This window comes from Stegodyphus dumicola, chromosome 1 (genome assembly GCF_044657685.1).
Source record: "Stegodyphus dumicola isolate Sdum_Otavi_A_Nest chromosome 1, ASM4465768v1".
Lineage (NCBI taxonomy): Eukaryota > Metazoa > Arthropoda > Arachnida > Araneae > Eresidae > Stegodyphus > Stegodyphus dumicola.
In genome coordinates, this window is record NC_140768.1 from 110,456,420 (window position 1) to 110,478,662 (window position 22,243).

The following is a 22,243-nucleotide window of genomic DNA, read 5'->3' on the forward strand; positions in this document are numbered from 1 at the left end:
ACTCGATTAACTGATTTGAATTCACCATCCAATTTGCCTATAATTATTTATCTATATATCAGCTTTATGTGTTAGACCTATTAAGAAAATCAAGGTACTAGTCCTTACGACATTATAGTAACAGCCCGGACTGGTCGTCACCTCAACCCCAGTAAAACTCCTTTCTTCTAACTTTGTAAAGACATTATCTTATTTCGATGCTGGAGAAAATGAGCAAAAATTTGAAAATGAGCAATTCCCTCGCCGGGACCTCGGAGTTCTCGAATTCGCGTCTAGTGTGCAGACCATTACACCACGAAGGTATGCTATAAAGGCGGGAGAAGTACCTTACATACGCCTCCTTTTAAAGGGCAACTAGTGATTAGGGAACCCAATCACCAACTCCTGGTGGTAGAGAATCATCATACACCACCTTTTTTAGTTAGGACGCCACTGTTTTAGGTTTTAGGTTTTTCGAAGGAGGAGACGTGAAAAAGGAGCAATGCCCTCGCCAGGACTCGAACCACGAGCCTCTCCATTACACCACGAAGGCTTGCTAAGAAGACCGAAGAAATACCTTATAACTTCCTCTTGTTACATTTTCCCTTTTGTCAATATATCCTTCACAAAAATGTCTTCTATAGAAAAGGATTGTGAGAACAGAGAAAGGATAAGGCATGAACTCAGTCCGAACAGTTAGTATAAAAAATAAATTAGAATTTACAACACTATTTGCATCAATCTTGATTTTCATTTATTTAAAGGATGATTTTCACAAATTCTTTATTGTTTTCGTACCCCTGCTCCTGCGTGTTAGTGATCGCCAATAATATGCACATATGCATGGAAGAGAAATATGCTACATTCAAATTTGAAATTCAATCTTAGTTTGAAGTTTGTTTTAAAGAAAAAGTGTATTTATTTAGAAAGAAAAAGTGTATTTGTCTATCTCGTTATAATATTCCGAAGAACAAAATACTCTGCGCTGTAGACAGTGAATCAATATAAGTTAAAATCTAAAACAGTTTACCGTTAATGACTAAAGCCTCTACAAGTGTAATAAATAAGTATTTGTATACCATGTGCCTCATGTTTTTCCTTTTCTTTTCAGAGGAAGCTACTACTACTCCAACGACTCCAATCATTACTACGAGACCAACAATACCACCTATCACAGTTGGTAAGTAAATTTATAATTTGTATCTTATCTAACATTTATTGCTAAATTTTTTCCTTCATTGTAAGCAACTTGTAGGATTTTATGCCTATTAGCCAGTTAACTTACCATTATTTTGTTTATACTATCACATATATTTCATGTATCTCCCGTCAGGATGCAAATTAGTTAATGTATACAAGAACAGGGTTCTTGAATTTAACTTAGAGATTTCGCTAGCGGTTGATAATCGTCTTCCTAAAGAACTCTGCAAAAAGGAACTATTCATAGCAAAAAACTTTGCATTGCATAAAAGAATTTTTGCATTAACAGTCCTTGCATAAACGAACTAGTAAATAATAGGTATTATATACAAATATTTTGCAAATAAGTATTTTATTAAAATTACATATCAGTTATCAGAGATTCGTAAGTCTAATTTTCATAAGTGCGAAAAAAGACAACTTTTCTAAATGATTATAAGTTCGAAAGGCACCAATTGTCCTAAATTACTGTAACTGCGAAAGGCACCACATGTTCCAAATTTATGTAAGGGTGAAGAGCGCCGGCTATTCTAAATCCAAGTGCAAAAGGCACCAACTGCTCTAGATATACGTTCTAAATCGTTATAAAAGCCAAAGGCACCAACTGTTTCAAGTTTCTACAGGTGCAAAAAGGACAAGCTCCAAAACATTTTTCAAGGTTACTTTGGAGGGTCTCTTATGGCTTCCTTCCGCGTGTTGCGTCTAAATAGTTAATACAGTTGGGTTATACCAAAGTCACCTATGGTTGAACATTGGGCGCCCACTATACTTCAGCCTGACTTGACATAACCTGCCGTCCCATTACCATTTTTTCCTAATTTATGAATCCTCGCTTGTTTTTGCTAACCATGTTTCAACGCGTGTGTCGAGACTTGAGCGAAAACTTAAAATCGGGCTTTCTCATGCAAATCTCATATTTTAAATACTTAAATTTGCAACTCGTGTTTTCAGTTAATCCCCAAGCAGCGGAATCTTCTGTTATTATAAATTGTTTGGTTGAAGAACTAATAAAAGGGTTTACTTTAAACCCTTGAAAAAGTAGGACAGGACGATATGTCGCTTGGCTGTCCTTCATGGAGATGAATATTTATACAATTTAAGCTCTGAACAAACTTGCTAAAACAAGTAAACATTTCTTTCGCTAGGATACCTGATATCTGTTTCATTTTCTAAGAAATTTATTAAAGAAACTGTGCTGAATTGTAGAATATTTAAATGCCTTTGATGGCGTGCATCAAATGAAATGATGATTTTTAACTTTGCAGAACCGTGCACTATTTACTACGACATTGTGGATGGTCCACTACCTTTGCCAGACAGCAGTCTGAAGGCATCAAGTAGTCGAAGTGAAGATAGTGCGCCTCACAACGCAAGGTTGAGTTCCGTCGTCACTAGCTATTCAGGTGAGGAAAAAAAAAGTCTCTTCATTTCGTGGAATATTGATACATTTCTGTTAAAATTTAATGACTGATGAATTAATATTCTAAATTTCGTAATCAGTGTATTAGTCATTAGAACACATAAATGCATAGGAACTGTATTTCTAAATCACATGCACGATCAATTTATTAGTCATCAGAACACATTTATGCAGTGTTTAAAAAAATGAATCACATTTCTAAATCACATGCACATAAGAAGAGCATTATTCTTTTATCTCGAAGATGACTTAGTTCTTACTTCCATTTTATGTAATAATTTAGTACTAACTTTATTACCTAGAGCAGAAAAGACTTTTAAATTTAAATATGAGCATGTTAAAAACTTTCTGAATGTATCTCAGAAGTAAAGCATTCAAGTATTAATATAAATCAAATTTCTAATTTTCCAAATCGCAATGCCCAAAAAAATGTTTTTTTAATTTTTCCTTCTTCTTGCTGCAATTATATTTTACAGGAAATATTTCCTTTTCTTTTGAAATAGATGAAGATGTGACAGCAGCTAAGAAAAATGCGTAATATTGAAAAATTCTAACAGTAGAAGCTACAGTGCATGTCAACAAAGTATACCGTAATTTGGGTTTAAAAAAAATTCTTCTTATCGAAGAAAATATATAGTTTTAAACATTTCAAGAAGCATTAAGTACCACCTCTTAAAAAATTAGTGTTTGTTAATTTACGATAAACGCAAAGCATGGAAACTCAGCTCCTGTCAAAATATCATTATTATATTGTTGAAGTGAATAGTAATCAGAAGAAATAGGATGCTGAGAGAAGAAGGTTAATGATATCGTCGATGTTACATTTTAAAAATCACGAATTTGTGAAATCATTGCTCCAAAAAAAACGTATTTGAAAGTTTGGCACATGGGTCTGATTTTAAGAAAATTCCTTCTACCCAATAATTCTCTATATTTATTTATAAAATATACATCTCTGCCTTTTAGCCTACTGTGAAATTCCGAAAAATAATGGAAAAAAGGTATCAAGGGGAAATGGCATAAAACTCAGGTACATCATTTTGGCGTAGTGGCAGCAATAACCTAAATTTTGAGACTGACTAACAAGTTTGAAAAATACTGTCATTAGAAGCATTTAACCTTTTATTCGAAAATCTCTATTGAAAGAAAAAGAAGAAAGAAAGAAGAAGAATCGGCGTTTTCGAAGTAATCAACTAGATGACAATCATCTAGATATAATTTAGAATCGGAGCTCTCTTGAAAGTTCTTTGGCTGCTCCTTGAAAATGGGTATCCTCCGAAAACATCGCCGTTGCGGAGAAAACAATGCAAAGCGAAACGTCGTCATACAAAACAACGTGGGAGGGGGAAAAAAGCAAGGAGGAAACATCGCTACTCTTAAAACATTGTGGTACAAAACTTCGTTGTGGAAAATAAAGGCTGTTCAAAAACTCGTCGTCGAAAATATCATGATAAAAAATACATCACCTACAAATCGTCGCATGACGATAACATCGCAGACGGTGCGTTTTTCAGGCTTTGGAAGTTATAAATGCAAATAAATGCAAATGATTTGGGAGCGAAGGAAAAAAATGAGGAATATTTTTATTTTTATATTTCATATTTACCTAATAAATGAATAAACTTAATTTCAATAATAATTGACGTACCTGAAATTTAACTGTATACTGTGCATGAAACTGAACTTTAAGAAGATGAATGAAGTGTAACAAAACAAGATTTGATTTTCACTAAAAGAATCAAATTAAGAAAGGCGACAGAAAATAATTTTACAATTTGAAAACTAATTTGACAATTTTAATAAAGGTAATTTCATGCAGTTACTTATTTTCCTTTTCTAATATTTTCTATAATATATTTTTCATGAAAAATTTGCGATAAAACATTAAAAAAAGGTATTATTGACTTTTATTAATTAACTATATATGTTTAACACTATATTAACTGCTATAAGTAGCATTAATTTTCTACTCATTTTCAGTTTTTGAAAGCTTCTATTTTCTTCCTATTTTTGTGCAAAAATTTCTTATTTAATTCAAAAATATGAAATATAAAAGTTAAAATTTCTTCATTTCTTTTTGCATTCCCAAATCATTATGCGAACATGCATTTACAACTTTTAAACCTGAAAAACGCATTCTTGAGATTTAATCTCCTCATGCAATGATTTGTAGGTGCTTTATTTTTTACGACGATATTTTCAATGATGATATCTTAAAACTGGGATGTTTTTGAATCGCTTTATTTTCAACGACGGTATTGACACCATACTGTTTCAGAAATGCGATATTTTCTTATTGCTTTTTTGACTTGCACTGTGTTTCGTACAACGATGTGTTTCCGCCTTGCGATGTTTTCGTCTGTAACTGTAAAAGACTCAGGAATTTTCAAGTTTCTATATTTTATACCAGTTTTATTAATTTTTGTTTCAGTTTTGAAATGGTTATATTTTTATTTTAATCTTGTTATGTGTATTTCCTATTATATATATGTTACGGTGAAACACCGAAATTTGGAGAATGTTGACTTTCACCGGTGAATGTCAACATTCACATAGTCGCTTGGTGTATGTCCGAAATATTTTCCAAATACTCTTATTTCTGACTTACACCCGTCAATGTCGACATTCACCATGTACTAATGGTGAATGTTGAACATATAAGAATAGTATTATATTTTCTTCGTAATTCAGTCGCGGAAAAAGAACTTGAGACTTAACATAAGAACTTAAAACACACAGTAGATTCAAAATGAGAGAGGAAAATAATAGAAGTTAAAAACTTTCTAAATTATGTGATTCAAATCTTATTTATTGCAATAACTTAAACTATTATGACACTTTGAATTGCACAAGAGGCCCTTGCTTTTACAACTGCATTTTTTGTGGAACATTTCCTTTTTCAATGAACGTGTACATATACTCCTCTCTTTTCGACCTACACCAGAGCATATCTGTGATTGTCGACATACACCGGTGAAGGTCCGAATGTAGAAGAATGTAACGCAATATTCGATCTTTCACCGACGTATTTGGTGAATGTTGACATTCTCCGGTGAAAGTCGACATTCTCCAATTTCGGTCTTTCACGGTAACATATATATATTCAAAATAAAGTAATTAAAAGTAAATTAAGAAGCCTATGACTTGCGCTAAAGCTACAAAGTTATAAACCAATAATTCATAATAATTTATAATAAGAAAACTTTCTATATACCATCTCCAAGGGACACAAATTCAATTTAAAACCATTAAAGAAAAAATGCTGAGGCAGAATTAAAATTAGTATTTAAAAGTAATTACAATCTCCTGTTTAAAAAAAATCTACAAAGAAAAATCTTTAATCGCAAAAATACCAAACCAAAAAGTAAATTTTAAGTATTATTGGAAAAGTAACTATTGTCATTGATTGCAGATTAATCGACTTATCAAGGGGATAAACCAATCTACCATCAATTAATAACTAAATTAATAGAGAGAGTTTCATCTTACTTCCAAGTAATCATCAAATTATTTGCTAGATCCAAACCATAACTCCCATTTAATACTCAATCCAAATTAAGACATTAATTACTCCATTTAAGCCAAAAGAATATTGTTAAAAAAATAGCAAATAATCTTAAAATTAAAGTTTCTCTGAACGATTAATCTGAACGAGATGTTTACTTTAGAAAACATTTTTCCTGTATATATATTGCTTATAATTTGTTAATAAAAACCTTGAATTGGCCAACACAGTTCGCGAATATTGCTTACTTTTCCTTCCTTATATTATTCTACTCGTTTCTTTTTAAATTTTGCTGATGTATAAAATTTAAGGCCGCGCTGAGTTTCCAGTTGTGGTGCCTCACAGAAAATTAAATATATCTACCAGTTAACCAAGAAAATTCGTGCGGTTTTGGAGAAGAATTACTTTTTGCGTATTAGTGGGCTCAAATTGATTCTGTTGACATCATATGTTTACAATGCTTTCGAACCTTATGCAATAGATACCGTCTTTTTATGAAAATAAGACATCCTCCGAAAATAAGCACTATCGTGATTTTAGGAACTTTTTGTAAAATAAAACATCCCCCGAAAATAATCCCTAGTTAAAATAATGTGACAAAAGAATTCGTTAAAAAATGCTGTTGATTTATTAAGTAATAATATGTTTAGCTTTCCTGATACTCGTATTTCAGAGAAATGTTTGAAACAAAATATTCCGAGAAATTAATTGTTTACCTCTACAGTTCGTTTCAAATTAATTCTTGGAATTTATCTTAACCAGTTCACCGTTTGCCCCGAGAGAGATACGTTCACAGGAAAGGCATCGTCATCCGTTAGCGTCGGCAGACTATCGTCATGGTGAAATTTGGGCTGAACCGTAATCCCCGAGACACACACGGCGCAGCGACCTTTTTCCAACCCCCACAGAATGAGTCGAGGATCAAAAGGGGTGATTGATGGGTAAAAATAAATAATATTCCGGCAGGAATGACTGGTTACCTCAAGACTTTTGACAATGCAATAAACAAGCCATTCAAGGATCATTTGCGGATGGAAATCAATGAATATATTGAAAACAGAATGGTGAGAAATCATCGAGGTAATTTTGTAAAAACCAGGCTTACAAGAAGTTGTGAATTGGGTAAAAAATTCATGGGACAAAATAACTGAAAGTGATGTTTCCAATGCACTACGAAGAGGCTACTTAGGCAAGAAGTATTCATTTCACGATGGCTGTATCGTAAGACATGAGAGATTCGGACCAATGATTCAACAGGAAATGGATTTGGGAGAAAATCGGAATATATTTCAGAATTTTATTTATCATGATGTTCCAGAAGATGACATGACTGTAATTGAATAAATTTAAATTTCTGTATTCCGTGTAAAATAAATACTAAATAAAAAATATATAAATATACTTTTATTTTTGCCCTCCCCCGAAAATAAGCCCTAGCGCGTATTTTGGACCAAAAAGGAAAGTAAGACAGTGTCTTATTTTCAGAAAAAGACGGTAGTAGTTCAGTACACCGCACGTTTTGCTGTTGGTTTCGTAGGAAGGGCAATCTTCCAAGAACATGTCGTTGGGAAACAAGGTTTCAAGGCTTCTTTTGCTTTACGAGTACAAATTAGGAAACTATGCTGTACAAGCTTTTAAAATAATATGTTCCATGCTTGGAGAACTGGTCAAATGTGGTTCAGGCGATTTTCTTCTGGAGACAAGAGCCTTGAAGACAAGCCTCGTTTGGTCGTCCATTCACTGTCGATAATAAAGTTCAGCTTGAAGAAGAAATTCAAGCAGAATGCTCATTAAACCTGCCAGGATCTTCCATACAGGTTTGAAGTATCTGACGAAACCATTTGATTATATCTTCATAACCTTGGGATGACATGGAAACTAAGCAAGTGGGTTGTTCATGTCCTGTTTGAGAAGAGTAAGCTTCAACGATTGAACATCTGCTTGTCTTTGCTGTCGCGCCGTAATAAAACTTCGTTCCTGGACCAACAGATGACAAAAAATGGATCATGTATGTTAACCGAAAAAAAGAAACATTGTCGGTCGACTTCTGGTTTGGTCTCACTGGACGCTAAACTGGACATTCATATTAAAATAATATAACGTTGTGTGTTTGGCGGATGAGCCCTGACATATTTCACTATGAATGTTAAGCAAGCGGAAACGCCATAACATTCGAGGTCTACTCATCAAAACTGTAAAGAGTTTCAGTTGCAATGCACCGGAAGCAGCCAGCACTGTTCAACGGAAAAGGAGTTCTCCTTCTCCACGATAATGTCAAACCTCATACGGCAAAAGCGACCAAAGAGGTGATCCATTAACTGGGCTGGGAAGTTCTGCCTCAGCCACCCTTTTCCTCGGACATCGACCCCTCTGACCATTACCTATTTTTGGCCATGTAAAACCATCTGCGGGGAACAGCAGTTCGAAAAACACGAGGATGTCATAAAAGTTGTATCACAATTTTTAGACTTAAAAAAAGGGTTTTTTCAAAATGGGCATTGATAAGCTTGCCTCCTTGGTAACATGTAACTGAAGCCAATGGCGATTACTTCGAAGAATAAAATGGCTGTTTAAGATTTTCGTAGTCCGTTTTTGATGAGTGACGAAATCCGTTCGAACGTTTTTGGTTACCTGATATTTTTTTGTTTTTAGTACACAAAACATACTGTTAAAAATAACAAATTATCTTTCTGTTTCTGGAAAATTATAGAAATGATTAATTTTATTTTCAGCATCTATATCCTCATAATCTAGGAATGGGAATGTAACTGAATATATAATCACGTTATTGGAGTATAATATGGTATAGTTTAACTTGCTAAAGGACATTTAGATTCTAATTCAGTTAAGTATTCGTACGGTTGCCACGGTCCTAAAATAATATTTTCAGGAAATCGGTTTATCCCAGTTTTTCTTTCCTAAAAGAGATTTTATGAGATGGAATAAAACAAGATAGATCATTCATTCCTGATTTTTAATTGGAAAAACTTTTTTCTTCTCAAATTTTACTCTTCATCGGAAATGAAGTCTAGATGTGACTCGAATATCGTGGTAGACATAGAATCAGCTTTTCCATTCGATTTCTTCAGCTGCAGTCCTTACGTACATGTACATTAATTTCTAGTAGACTCTCTGAAGTTTAGATGTGGTAATGTTCCACACTGTATATGAAGATGCCTGAGATATTCCAGGTAGGAATATGAGGATATCCTAGGAAAATTCCATAATCTTCCAGTCATATAGTAGAATAAACATGGACTATACCAATTCGCTTGTATTTATATGCCAGACCATTCTATGAAATATCCAAGGGATAATCTTTATGCATTCTGAGAATATTCTAGAAATTCAGGCTATAAACAGAAATAAAATCTTTTACTTTGTCAATGTCTAAGCACTTTGGGGGAGGGGTGCTTGTATGTAAGAAATCAACACAAAGCCCTTTTTCTCAAGGCTTCGTAAGCTTTTTAAGAATATAATCTTTCTTTTTCGTTCCTATGAAATATGCCTGAAATGTTACAGGCAAATTCCTTCCAACAGCTTCGAGGAATACTTCAAATTGGAATATTCATGAACATGGAATATGAAACATTCTAAAGATATTCGTCGAATATCATAAAATATTTCCTGGGCATATGACCATAATATTCCATATCATTTGTGATTGTTCAAAAAATGCTGAGAAATGGTATAAAATGCTAATGTTACGTTCTCAAGTTTCTTAAAAAAATATTATTAATATTATAAGGATGATTTATTTAATTTATTTTTGATTACATTTTAGAGACATTAGGATATTTCGAAACAGAAGTACATGAAAAATGAGAAATGCCCTTGCCGGGACTCGAATCTGGACCTCTCGAATACGCGCCGAGTGTGCTACCGTTACATGCTGGAAGGAGGGATAAAATACCTTATATACTCCTCTTTTAAAGGGCAACTGGAGACCCAGTCGCCAAATACTGGTGATGAAGAATAATCATCCACCACCTTTTAGTTTGGGCGCCACTGTAGCGACATTAAGGCCTTTTTAATCAGGAGATGTGAAAAATGTGCGATGCCCTCGCCAGGACTCGAACCTGGACCTCTTGAAGACGTGCAGAGTGTGCTACCGTTAGATCACGAATGCATGCTGGAAGAAGAGAGAAAATACATAATAAAGTGAAGGAATAAATAGCGATTTATTTTGTCACCAATATTACTTATTGACAATAGTAAGACAGGTGTCTCGATAAGACAAATTTCTCGGTCTGTCATTCTGAAAAAATGGCAATCTTAGGCATGCATCCTGTTTTCCTGAAATTATAAAGTAATTTATGAAACTTTTAGTTCTTATTCCTTAGATTTGTTCAATAATAGAGACTTCGTAAACACTGGTATTTTTATAATGAATTCTGTTACTTGCCAAGAAGAACGGAATGTCCTGCTTGGTAAATAACGGAATTAACAGCGATTAACTGCCGATGACTCATTGTATTGATTGTCATTTTCTTTCAGCCGGTGGTTGGATTGCGGGTGAGATCAACGAATTCCAGTTCATAGAGGTTGATTTGGGACGCATCCAGCCAGTGTATGGCGTCATTACCAAAGGTCGTTCTGGATATCCAGAATGGGTGAAATCGTATAAAGTACTGTACAGCAGAGACGGAATAGGCTATGCCTACGTCTCGGATACCAATGGAAAAGAAAAGGTAAGTTATACATGGAAATAAGTAATTACTCCGTAATTTTTATCGTTATTGGAATGAAGATAATGACACCAGCAAGTATTTAAATTCTCATGAGCATAAATTTATACTATACTTACGTAAATTACACTCATGACCATAAATTAAGGATAATGGAAAATCAGGCAAAGGAAGAGTTAGAAGCAACACAAATTTGACTTATTTGTAAAGCTTATTTATTAAACAAAAGGTTAAGAGCAAAAAAAGATGCTATATGTTTGATATTATTAAAAAAAAATTAGCGAATTTTTCTGTCTGGAGCAAATTACAAAAAACACCTATTTACAAAAAACCAATATTACATGGTTGATATGATTGTTAATACATTGTATGTCTCCCAGACGATGCAATACAGTCCGTACAACGCCTAGGCATGCTGAGTATCAAATTATCGATCTGATTTTGGGGGATATTACACCACTCAAAAAGCAATGCTCTCCGAAGTTCCGGTAGACATGTAGGAGGAGGTTGACGGGCTGCAACTAGTCGGCCAAGCATGTCCCACACGTGCTCTACTGGATTCAAGTCCGGTGAGAATGCTGGCCAGTCCATACGGGTGATATCCTCCGATTGAAGGCATTCGCTTACGATATTTGCATGGTAAGGACGGGCGTTGTCATCCATAAACACAAATTGTGCGCCCATGGCGCCCCGAAACAAACGTACATGTTGTTCCAGAATGACGTCTCGATTGATTTGGCTTGTCATGGTTTCAATTTGAACATGCAGGTCATTTCTGGAACCCAGAATAATTCCATCCCAAATGAGCACTCCTGCACCACCGTAACGGTGTCGTTCAATGATGTTTTCTTGGTGGTAACGGGTACCTGGAGCTCTCCATATGAAAGTCCGGTGAGAATCAGACTGCAAGCTAAACTGGACTCATCGGAAAACATCACACAAGCCCACTTTTGCGGTGTCCACAATGCATGCTCTCTACTCCAGGCTAACCGCAGGCGACAGTGAGTTTCAGAAAGTGGAACGCATCCGAGAGGTCTACGAGCATATAGACCAGTCTGCCCTAAGCGTCTGTACACGGTCTGCCTTAAAATTGTCGTACCAGTGGCCGAAGAGAGCTGACGAGACAGGTCTGAGGCTGTGCTCCGCCTGTTTCTTTTGGCAGAAACTGCCAAATACCGGTCCTCATTCGGCGTTGTAACTCTGGGGAGACCTGTGCTGTAACGTCTACTCACATTACCATCATCTTGGAATCGTTGCCAAAGCCTGGAGATGACACTCTGGGCAGTTCCAAGTTCGTCTGATACTTCCGGTTGGGTACGCTCACATTCCAGACGGCCGATAATTCTACCACGTAAAAAATCATCCAAATGTGTCCTTTGTGTCATAATAATTCGATTATTGCACTGAAATGCTTATAAAGCGTCTGCGAACAATTTTATTTCTTTGCCTGTATTCCTTATATATCACTCTCTTACACTCTCGTCATTGTGTCGTACCATCGGTGTCATCTGGTTACTTCCTGAAATTTGTATATGATTCTTGAAGATGTGTGTAGTGATTTTACAGGTGATATATTTATTTTAGAGTTCGATTTCTGCGTAACACCGAATTATCCTTAATTTATGGACATGAGTGTATTTAAAACATACATTAGCATTTTGCGTAATCCCAAACGGTAGCATTTAAAAGGCCACAGATTGACTTTTTTACCGCATAACTAACTGACAGTATGTGATCGGCCCATAAATTGGCTAAATAATTATGTTGACTTCGATGAGCAGACTGCATGCATGTGGTGCTAAACGATGTAAAGACGGTTAACTGTTTAGAATTCAATAAAGAAGGCAACTTCCAGTATCCGTTTCTGGGAGAATAAAGACTGCAAGAAGTTTTATCCCATAAGAAACATTCACGAGAATAATGAGGACACGGTCTTCTTTATTCCCTGGTTTAATCACTTAGCACTTTTACTTGACAGCTCATGTCCAGAATATTTTGTACCAGCTTAAGATCAACGATAATCAGAATCTAAAACTTCCAAAGTTAATTTGATTTTACTCAGGATCATTTTAATAAAAATAATTAATGAGTGGTGAATCCATCCACTTCAAAGCAAAAGAAACCATTTGATTGTTACGTGTAATGCCCTTTTTGAAGGTAAGGTTAAAAGGAAGGTATCCCCTTATAATTAGGTCTAGATTCATAATAACTTGCTAATGTTATTTAGCTATACATTTCCGTATTTCAAATCTCATTCTACACCTCAAGCCAGAACTTCGTATATCAGACCCTAAACTTACCAAAGACAGCAAGATATGCAAACTCAAGCTACTTCTAAACTTGTTTGTGTTTTTGGTTTCAGATTTTTTCAGGTAATTACGACAACGAATCGCCTGTGGAGCATGTGTTCGAAAGACCATTCGAGGCTCGTTATGTTCGTATACAGCCACTGACGTATCACAGGGAGCTTGCTCTAAGGTTAGGAATATTGGGTTGTGCAGAAGGTAAAAAGCAAATTTTATTTTTATATTCCTTTGTACTTTATTCGATAACTGTATCTCGTGGATATAATTGTGTGCAGTCTAGATTTGGCTAATAGTTAGTTCACCAAAAACAAAGGAATGTTTTTAATTTTATTTTTACTCTTTTGATTGGTCGTATAGCTTATCTTCAAAACCATAAATTCTGTTCTTCAAACCATAAACAAGTTTATAAATGCATAATAGTCAAAAACATCGAAAAGAGCTATTTGTCATTAGATGAATAATTTTATTTAAAATATAGTAAGATAATAGAAGTAGATTCATGAATATTTCTAAATGTTTATGTTACGGAAACCAACAATGCTTTCGGACAAAAGTAATCAGATATGAATAAAAGTAGCAATTTTTCGGATAAATGTAACCAACAATGCTTTCGGATGATCGTGATCAGAAAACATATTTTCTTATATCTTTCTGCGTGTGATAAACTGCCGTGTTTGCGTGTATTTTATGTTTGAAGTTACCAAAGCTAGTCTTTTCAAACAACTTTGTAATATAAATGCCTTCATCCTTACCTTCGTTTCCTTATGGTCTAATTTCTAACTTTCTTCGACCATGCTATATAAGTTTTTACTTTTTCTCCACTTTACGTAAGCCATATCTTCTCTTCGATTCAGTAGCCGCGCCGATTAGACCAAGGTCACTAAATATAGACAACGTTAGACTCTTCCCAACGCTCGAGTTCAATGGCGTCACTTACAGAAGGGACAGAAATGAACTCAAGGTTTGCTCTACTAGACTATTGCCTCCTAGATATATATCTAGGAGGATATCTACCTAGATATGTATCTAGGAGGCAATGACTAGACCCATTGTCAACCAGCGTGATGATATCGATCTCCTGCTCCAAAACAAGATTTCTTCTACTTCGTTAAGTAAAGTGACGTTACTTCGCAGATAAATAAGGTACATCACTGTTTCGAGGGTTGGAAACAGAAAGGTTGAACTTGAAAGAGAGTCTGTCTACCTTGAGTTCTCCACGCTGCTAAGGAACAGACTATGAATCAATGATGTCAGATGCTCAAAAATCTCTTATCGGGAGCAAACCTTGAAATATAGCAACGTTGGATAAGACCACCGAAAACCTGGGACCCATTCGCGGCGAACGAAATGGCTGCATGATATTTTCAATGTTTTTTTCCGATTACATGAAAACGGGCCAGTTTCCTTTCAGAAGTTAGCTATGAAGTCATCCTTCCCTTTAGGCATGTAACTATTGTATACTTAGGACTAATTGTGTTTTGTAACCTTTCTTCAGTTGTTTTCCTGCAGCTCAATTTCAGTCTGTCTTTGGCGTCTTTCACCACTCTTTGAGATTCGTAACCTGCAGTCTTAATAATTGCCGTATCTGAATCTGCGTTGTGTATTTAATTTCTTCTGTAAATACTGTCGTCCTCCTCCAATATTATTAATCATTGGGACCAGTGTGTGGCTAACAAAGCGACGATTTCGATGATCATGAGCATGAAAAATGATTTTCAGAAACTAGATTTATTTCTAAATGCTTTCCCCTGACAAAGTATTATATGTTTAAATAAGGTTATTTCTAATTCTTCAAATCCATCTTTTCATTATTGGAATTGTTTTTATGATAAATAAGAAACATGAAATACTAAATAACTAACAGAACTAATTTCCTTTGTGAAGCCTTTCAGCATTTTAATTGTGATCTTTTATAGAAATGATTTAAAGTTTTTAACAGAGATTTGAATTCTTCCTCTAGCGTAAAATATAGCTTTGTTTTATTATTAAGATTTCAAGTTTTTCTGTTAATAGAAGTACAGATGTCCCTCTTAATGAGATGTATGTCTTCTACTATACGAGACTTCCTTTTACTACCTTCTACTTATTTCAACCACAGTTTGAGAGTCTTAAAAGTTAATTAAAAAAGTGTTGATCATTTTTTCAAAAGACTAGCTAGAACTTCGCTGTTAAATGGAATGCTGAACACTAATGTGATAATAATATTCTTTTTAATTAAAATTTTTCATAGTTCTTTAAGAAAATAAAAAATCAGTTATAGCCTGAATTTGAAATTTGTGTTTTGTAACAACGGACGATACTTCTTGGATTTTATAATTTTTTAAAAGAATTTTTTTCAAACAAATTTATGCAGTTTTTGATAAACAAATCTTTATTTATCATTACTTATAAATCTCATTTTCTCTTGCAGGAATGACTACACTTCCATCTACTACACCTTATGGTAAGTTAGTTTGATAGAAAACTATATTTTGTATGAATTCCGCTTGAAGAATGCTTTCAAATGATATCACTTTCGAGTTGACTCACACTTACGAACTTTCTTTCAAATGATATCACTTTCGAGTTGACTCACACTTACGAACTTTCATCAACATTTGTTACATTTTTGTATCTTTTTGCAAGCAACTAACTTAGTATATTTTGGACTAACCATTCTTTGTTCATCATTGCCGACAGTACCACCATGTATTGAAGAAATGGGACTGTACAATGGGATGATATCAGATTATCAAATCAAGACTTCTAGCAACCGTAGCCCGAACAGCGATGGCCGATTTGTCCGTCTGAATACTCCACAGACAGAAGATCACAGTGGCGGATGGGTAACAGAATTCTTGGACAAAGATCAATATGTTCAGGTATTATATTCAATATTTTTTCTCATTCCTATGCTACATTTTCTTTTGCATTCTCAGAAAATTACTTGCAAAAACCCTATTAATCAGGGACATTGGAAATGCAATCCAAATTCCAGTCTGAAGTTCTAACATGAGTTGAAAATAATAAGTGGGTTTGCCCATTAGATTGCAGCGAATGCCAACTGTTGTCAAATCAGTTATAATCTGTCAAGATTATAAACTTTCCTAAATGAAATTTACCAAATCGTTTGTATTGGTAAGGCTGTTAAACTCTGATGTGTAAAACTTCACGTAACCGCATTCTGTAGATCTTAAGCTCCAGATGTCCAGACTGCTTGTTGTACTTTTGAAGTCCTATAGCATGTTTTTAATTTATTTGCGTGTTTTGATGTTCTCTCTTTTTCTAAAATGACTGGGAAATGAAGTACAGAGTACATTTTTAAACAAGATAATTAAATTAATTTAGATAAATACCATAATGTCTAAAATTTTTATGCTTTAGTAATATAAAAATGACTTTTTTTTAAGTAATATAAAAAAGACTTTTATATTACGCAAATAAAATAAAATTTCTTAATTTAAACTTAGTCCAATAAAACTATCGTAACGATCTCCCTTCCTCCCGGAAAAGAGAGGCTGCTTTTAGGAGTTGAAGCTGGAAAATGGAAAATGTTTTTAAGCCAGCGGCTAAACTACACTCATGTCCATAAATTAAGGATAATTCGCAGTCACGCAGAAATCGAACTCTAAAATAAATATATCACCTCTAAAATCACTACACACATCTTCAAGAATCATATGCAAATTTCAGGAAGTAACCAGATGACATCGATGGTACTTCAAATGACGAGAGTGTAAGAGAGTGATATATAAGGAATACAGGCAAAGAAGTAAAATTGTTCGCAGGCGCTTCATAAGCATTTCAGTGCAATAACCGAATAGTTATGACACAAAAGACGCATTTGAATGATTTTTTACGTGGTAGAATTATCGGCCGTCTGGAATGTGGGCGTACCCAACTGGAAGTATCAGACGAACTTGGAATTGCCCAGAGTGTCATCTCCAGGCTTTGGCAACGATTCCAAGATGATGGTAATGTGAGTAGACGTTACAAACGCCAAATGAGGACCGGTATTTGGCAGTTACTGCCAAAAGAAACAGACGGAGCACAGCCTCAGACCTGTCTCGTCAGCTCTCTTCGGCCACTGGTACGACAATTTTAAGGCAGACCGTGTACAGACGCTTAGGGCAGATTGGTCTATATGCTCGTAGGCCTGTCAGATGCGTTCCACTTTCTGAAACTCACTGTCGCCTGCGGTTAGCCTGGAGTAGAGAGCATGCATTGTGGACACCGCAACAGTGGGCTTGTGTTATGTTTTCCGACGAGTCCAGGTTTAGCTTGCAGTTTGATTCTCGCCGGACTTTCATGTGGAGAACTCCAGGTACCCGTTACCACCAAGAAAACATCATTGAACGACACCGTTACGATGGTGCAGGAGTGCTCGTTTGAGGTGGAATTATTCTGTGTTCCAGAACTGACCTGCATGTTCAAATTGGAACCATGAGAAGCCAAATGTATCGGGACGTCTTTCTGGAACAACATGTACGGTTGTTTCGGGGCGCCATGGGCGCACAATTTGTGTTTATGGATGACAACGCCCGTCCTCACCGTGCAAATATCGTAAGCGAATGCCTTCAATCGGAGGATATCACCCGTATGGACTGGCCAATATTCTCACCGGACTTGAATCCAGTAGGGTACGTGTGGGACATGCTTGGGCGACGAGTTGCAGCCCGTCAACCTCCTCCTACATGTCTACCGGAATTTCGGAGAGCATTGCTTTTTGAGTGGTGTAATATCCCCGAAGATCAGATCGATAATTTGATACTCAGCATGCCTAGGCGTTGTACGGACTGTATTGCATCGCCTGGGAGACATACAATGTATTAACAATCATACCAACCATGTAATATTGGTTTTTTGTGAATATTTTTGTAATTTGCTCCACGGAGAAAAAATCGCTAATTTTTTTAATAATATCAAACATATAGCTTTTTTTTTTTTTTTTTTTTTTTTTTTCTCTTTACCTTTTGTTTAATAAATAAGCTTTACAAATAAGTCAAATTTGTTTTGCTTTTAACTCTTCCTTTGCCTGATTTTGCATTATCCTTAATTTATGGACATGAGTGTATTAGAACCCTGATACGCGGTTTCATACTATCCGATGGAAAGTTTGGCACTTCCAAATTTTATGAAGACATGGCGCCACCACCATAATCTATCAAAAACTTGAGGATCGGGGTAACAAGTACTAAGTCCTGACGCGAGTTGCAACATAATTTTTTTTTAAAATGCATTTTTAATTTTGGTTGTAGGGAATTGAAATTTCTTTTAAATTTAGGTAAATAAAAAATAATTTTATTATTTAAATTTTGAGAGAGAAAAAAGGTATTTTGTATTTTGTTTTATAGGAATAATTTTTTTAACTGTGTTTCGCGAAGTAACTTTCTGTATGTAAATAAAATATGACATTAACAGAAAATAAATAAATAAAATTCTGTCATTGTCATTGCATTACATATGTGTTAAACAGAAAATTTCAAACAAATAAAGACCGGATATTCTTAATATTCATAAGCTCCGGATATTCCTAACATTCATATGGGATATGGTTTCACTTATTCCGGATATTTGGAATCTGAATTTATCAAAAAGTGATCTAAACGTATAAAATCAAAAAGTTATCTAAACGAATAAATTAAGCTTTGGATAATTTTTTAATTTTGTTTTTAAAACGGATTTACAGCTGTTAAAATTCTAGCTAGTACTAGGAGATAGGATTCGTTATCAAAGAAGAAAATATTCCTTATAAATATAACTTTCTCATGTGCCGTATTCCCTCGAAAATAACTTTATATCTATCTATCTATCTATATATGTATGTATGTGCGTGTATTATTGGTTTATACTTTGCAGCTTTAGCGCAAGTCATAGGCTTTTTAATTTACTTTTAATTAATTTATTTTGAATTTATTATCTAACTAATAGCAGCTTTTAGCGATATTTGAGTAACAGCCTGCTCTCTATGTATTATCTCCAAGAAGAATTCTAATTTTCTCGCCAATTTAGGCTAAACTATCTTAAATAGAAAACTGCACTTTACGACAACCCTTTTATTTACATCACTTAATACTTGAATTTCCAGCCATTTGATTAATCTTAAAATTTTGAAAGCAAGTTTGTTAATTTTAACTTACTAGTTTGATATTTAACTATCTAGTTTAAACTTTAATTTTAAGATTGTGTCATTTTTAATCTTCTTATGATTTTGAATTAACTTTTAATTTTTACTTCAGTTTTTGAGTTTGAAAATGAGGGTGTAGGGAATATGTCTTCTAAAATAATCATCTCGTTCAGATTAATTGTGTTCTTAATGAGAAACTTTAATTTAAAGATTATTTGCTATTTTGTTTAACAAGATTCTTTTCGCTTAAATGGACTAATGTCTTAATTTGGATTGAGTATTAATTGTGAATTATGGTTTGGATCCAGCAAATAATTTGATGCTTACTTGGAAGTAAGATGAAACTCTCGCTATTAATTTTGTTGTTGTTAATTGGTGGTAGATTGATTTATTCCCTTAATAAGTCGATTAATCTGAGATCAATGACAATAGCTACTTTTTCAATACTTAAAATTTACTTTTGGTTATTTTTGCGATTAAATATTTTTCTTAGCAGATTTTTAAAAAAAGGAGATTGAAATTACTTTTAAAAATACTAATTTGAATTCTGACTAGAAATTTTTTCATTCATGGTTTTAAATTAAATTTGCATTCCTTGGAGATGGTATATGGAAAGTTTTCTTATACATATATATATATATAACAAACCATGTCAGAAAGCAACATCCTCTATGTTTTTTATAATTCAGGAGAATTAAAACTTTTATAATGAAGCAGTATGCTAAAGGAAATAGCAGTATGAATAAAAATGTATTTTACGGAATAAATCATTAACTTCCTTTGACAGGAATTTTTGTGTGTTGTACAATATATAACGCCCGTGTAATTAAAAAAAAATTTTTTTTAATATTTTCTCTTATAAAAGTAGGCAACTAGCACATTCTTCTTTACTGATTTTCATAGATCGCCTTCTTCGATGAAAGAACACTGACTGGAGTGAAAATTCAGGGGCGAGATATGGTGCCGCAATGGGTGACTGCATTTACTGTCAGCTACAGCAAAGATGGAGCTACGTGGAGTTACATTATGGATGCCACAGGAAATAAGGTAATCCATACTTCATTTCAAAATCAAAACGCATCAAATTTTCCCCACACTATGCGTACACTTTGTACTCAATATATATTGGTATGATCTTCAAACCAGTGAAGGTCAGTTAAAACTGGTCCAGAGCTACAACTTAATAATAAATATAATTCTTGATAGTTCAGATTTACAAATTTTAATTTTTTTTAATTTGGTATTAAAATACCGTTTTTATTAATTAATTATAAGTTTATCCAGGTATAAATGATTATATCTTTGTTTTTAATTTGCACTGATGTAATTTTAAGCCCAAAGGAGTGTTAGCCCAGAAAAGGGCTGTTGGTCTCGAAATGGCATTTTTCGTCGAATCACTAAAAGCGTTGAATCACTTTTCAGATTGTTGCCGTCAAATATTATCGCCGCGTATTATATTTAACGAAATCAAATAAGAAAGAATCTGCATGAATCTGTGTATGTTTCTCGCATTGTGAAAAACAACGGTACCTAGAGCCATCAAATTTTGAATACCGTATTCTTCCCCCCGAATATGGCCAACTGAAAGCTCGAATTTTGTATTTCGAAATTGTTTTATTATCTATTTTATGTTTTGTGAAAGTTTAACGAATTTTCGATTAAAAAGTTCAACGATTTCAAAGCGAGCAGTGGCAACACTGTATGAAATAAAATATTTTATCCCTAATGCGCGAGAATGTTTATCGAAAACTCTACAGATGCTGTTTTTAAATATTTTTAGCCCAAATGCTCTCGAAACGTCTATGCGTATGTAAAAGAATAAAAAGAAAAGAGAAAAATAAATAATAAAAAAAATTTTAAAAACCCGCTTCGTTTTCCATAAAATATTAAATCTGAACGCTTTCAGATTTTTTGAATATTTTTTAATAATTAAGTTGATATGGCATTCAAAGTGAATAATGACATCTGTCAAAATTAAATAATACTCTTTTATTAATCCTTTTCTAATGAATTGAATTTTTAATGAATTAAATTTATTCATCAATTTGCTAATCGATGAGTAAATTAATAACAAGCTTAGAATGTTTGAGAGATGCTTTGTAAGGATCTTAAGTTTTACTAAGGTTTATTTTATTTTAAATCTTTACTATCACTTCTTATTTTCTACTTCCGGCCAGAATTATAAGCGTGAAGGAGTTTATGCAAAGTTGTCTGGCGAACGCCAAGTATTTAAGTGTGGCCTTTTTGCCAAGCAGAAGAGAGGAAGCAGTGAGTTCGAAGCAGGCCGCTTACCTTAGAAGTTACGCAGTTGCTATTTGCCTTCCAGGCCAGAGGTTTTAATCCTCTTGATAAATTAAACGTATTGTAGTGTTCACAGTCTCTGTGCTACATACGCTTCCTGTTATTATAAGGCCAATCTTATTCTAAAGTTAAATTAGAGTTTAATTTTATTTTGATATCTTTTACGTTAAACCCCGAGTGGAGGGTCATTGTATTCCGAAGTACGGAAGTCATTGTATATAAAGAAAAATAAAGGGTTTTGTATACCCTTCGTCTGTATCCTGTCTACTTACTACAATTAGTGAACATAGCTTTAGTAAGCTCTCTGTTCTAGTCAGGTCATTGTATGTTTCCGAAGAAGGTAAGAAGAAACATTGAACCTGATAGTGGCGCCCGACGAAGAATAACCATGGCCGAGTTTCAGGAAGAACCTGTGCTGCCTGCAGAAACGGCTCAGAATCCAGAAATGCCAGCTGCCGCTCTGGAAGGATTTGGGTACATCGTCCAGACCATGCGCGCTTCGATGAAACCAGAAGCAACGTTTAATGGAAACTCACAGGTAACCAGTTTTTTGGAAAAATTGATGACCACTTCATGCTCTACCCCGTGCACGAGTTTCAAAAAGTTACCTTAGCTACCAGCGCTTTGAGGGGCCAAGCGCTTAACTGGTTCAAATGTATCGGCAGAAGTCTCTTGGGTCAAGCAGGAAGTCCCACCTATACTTACGAAAATTTCAAGACTGCCCTACTAAAAGCCTTC

At 34.5% G+C, this 22,243-nt stretch overlaps 1 protein-coding gene across 2 annotated transcripts in view; it reads left to right on the plus strand.

The window, feature by feature from the left end:
* The window catches only part of LOC118192014 (hemocytin-like), a 342,722-nt gene that overhangs the window by 186,594 nt on the left and 133,885 nt on the right, over positions 1 to 22,243 (plus strand). For both annotated transcript variants that reach the window (XM_085819309.1, XM_085819312.1), the window contains exons 39-45: positions 1,091 to 1,159; positions 2,445 to 2,582; positions 10,602 to 10,795; positions 13,155 to 13,296; positions 15,509 to 15,541; positions 15,778 to 15,959; positions 20,108 to 20,251. In XM_085819309.1, the coding sequence (XP_085675435.1) occupies positions 1,091 to 1,159; positions 2,445 to 2,582; positions 10,602 to 10,795; positions 13,155 to 13,296; positions 15,509 to 15,541; positions 15,778 to 15,959; positions 20,108 to 20,251 (902 nt within the window). The remainder of the gene's footprint in view (positions 1 to 1,090; positions 1,160 to 2,444; positions 2,583 to 10,601; positions 10,796 to 13,154; positions 13,297 to 15,508; positions 15,542 to 15,777; positions 15,960 to 20,107; positions 20,252 to 22,243) is intronic.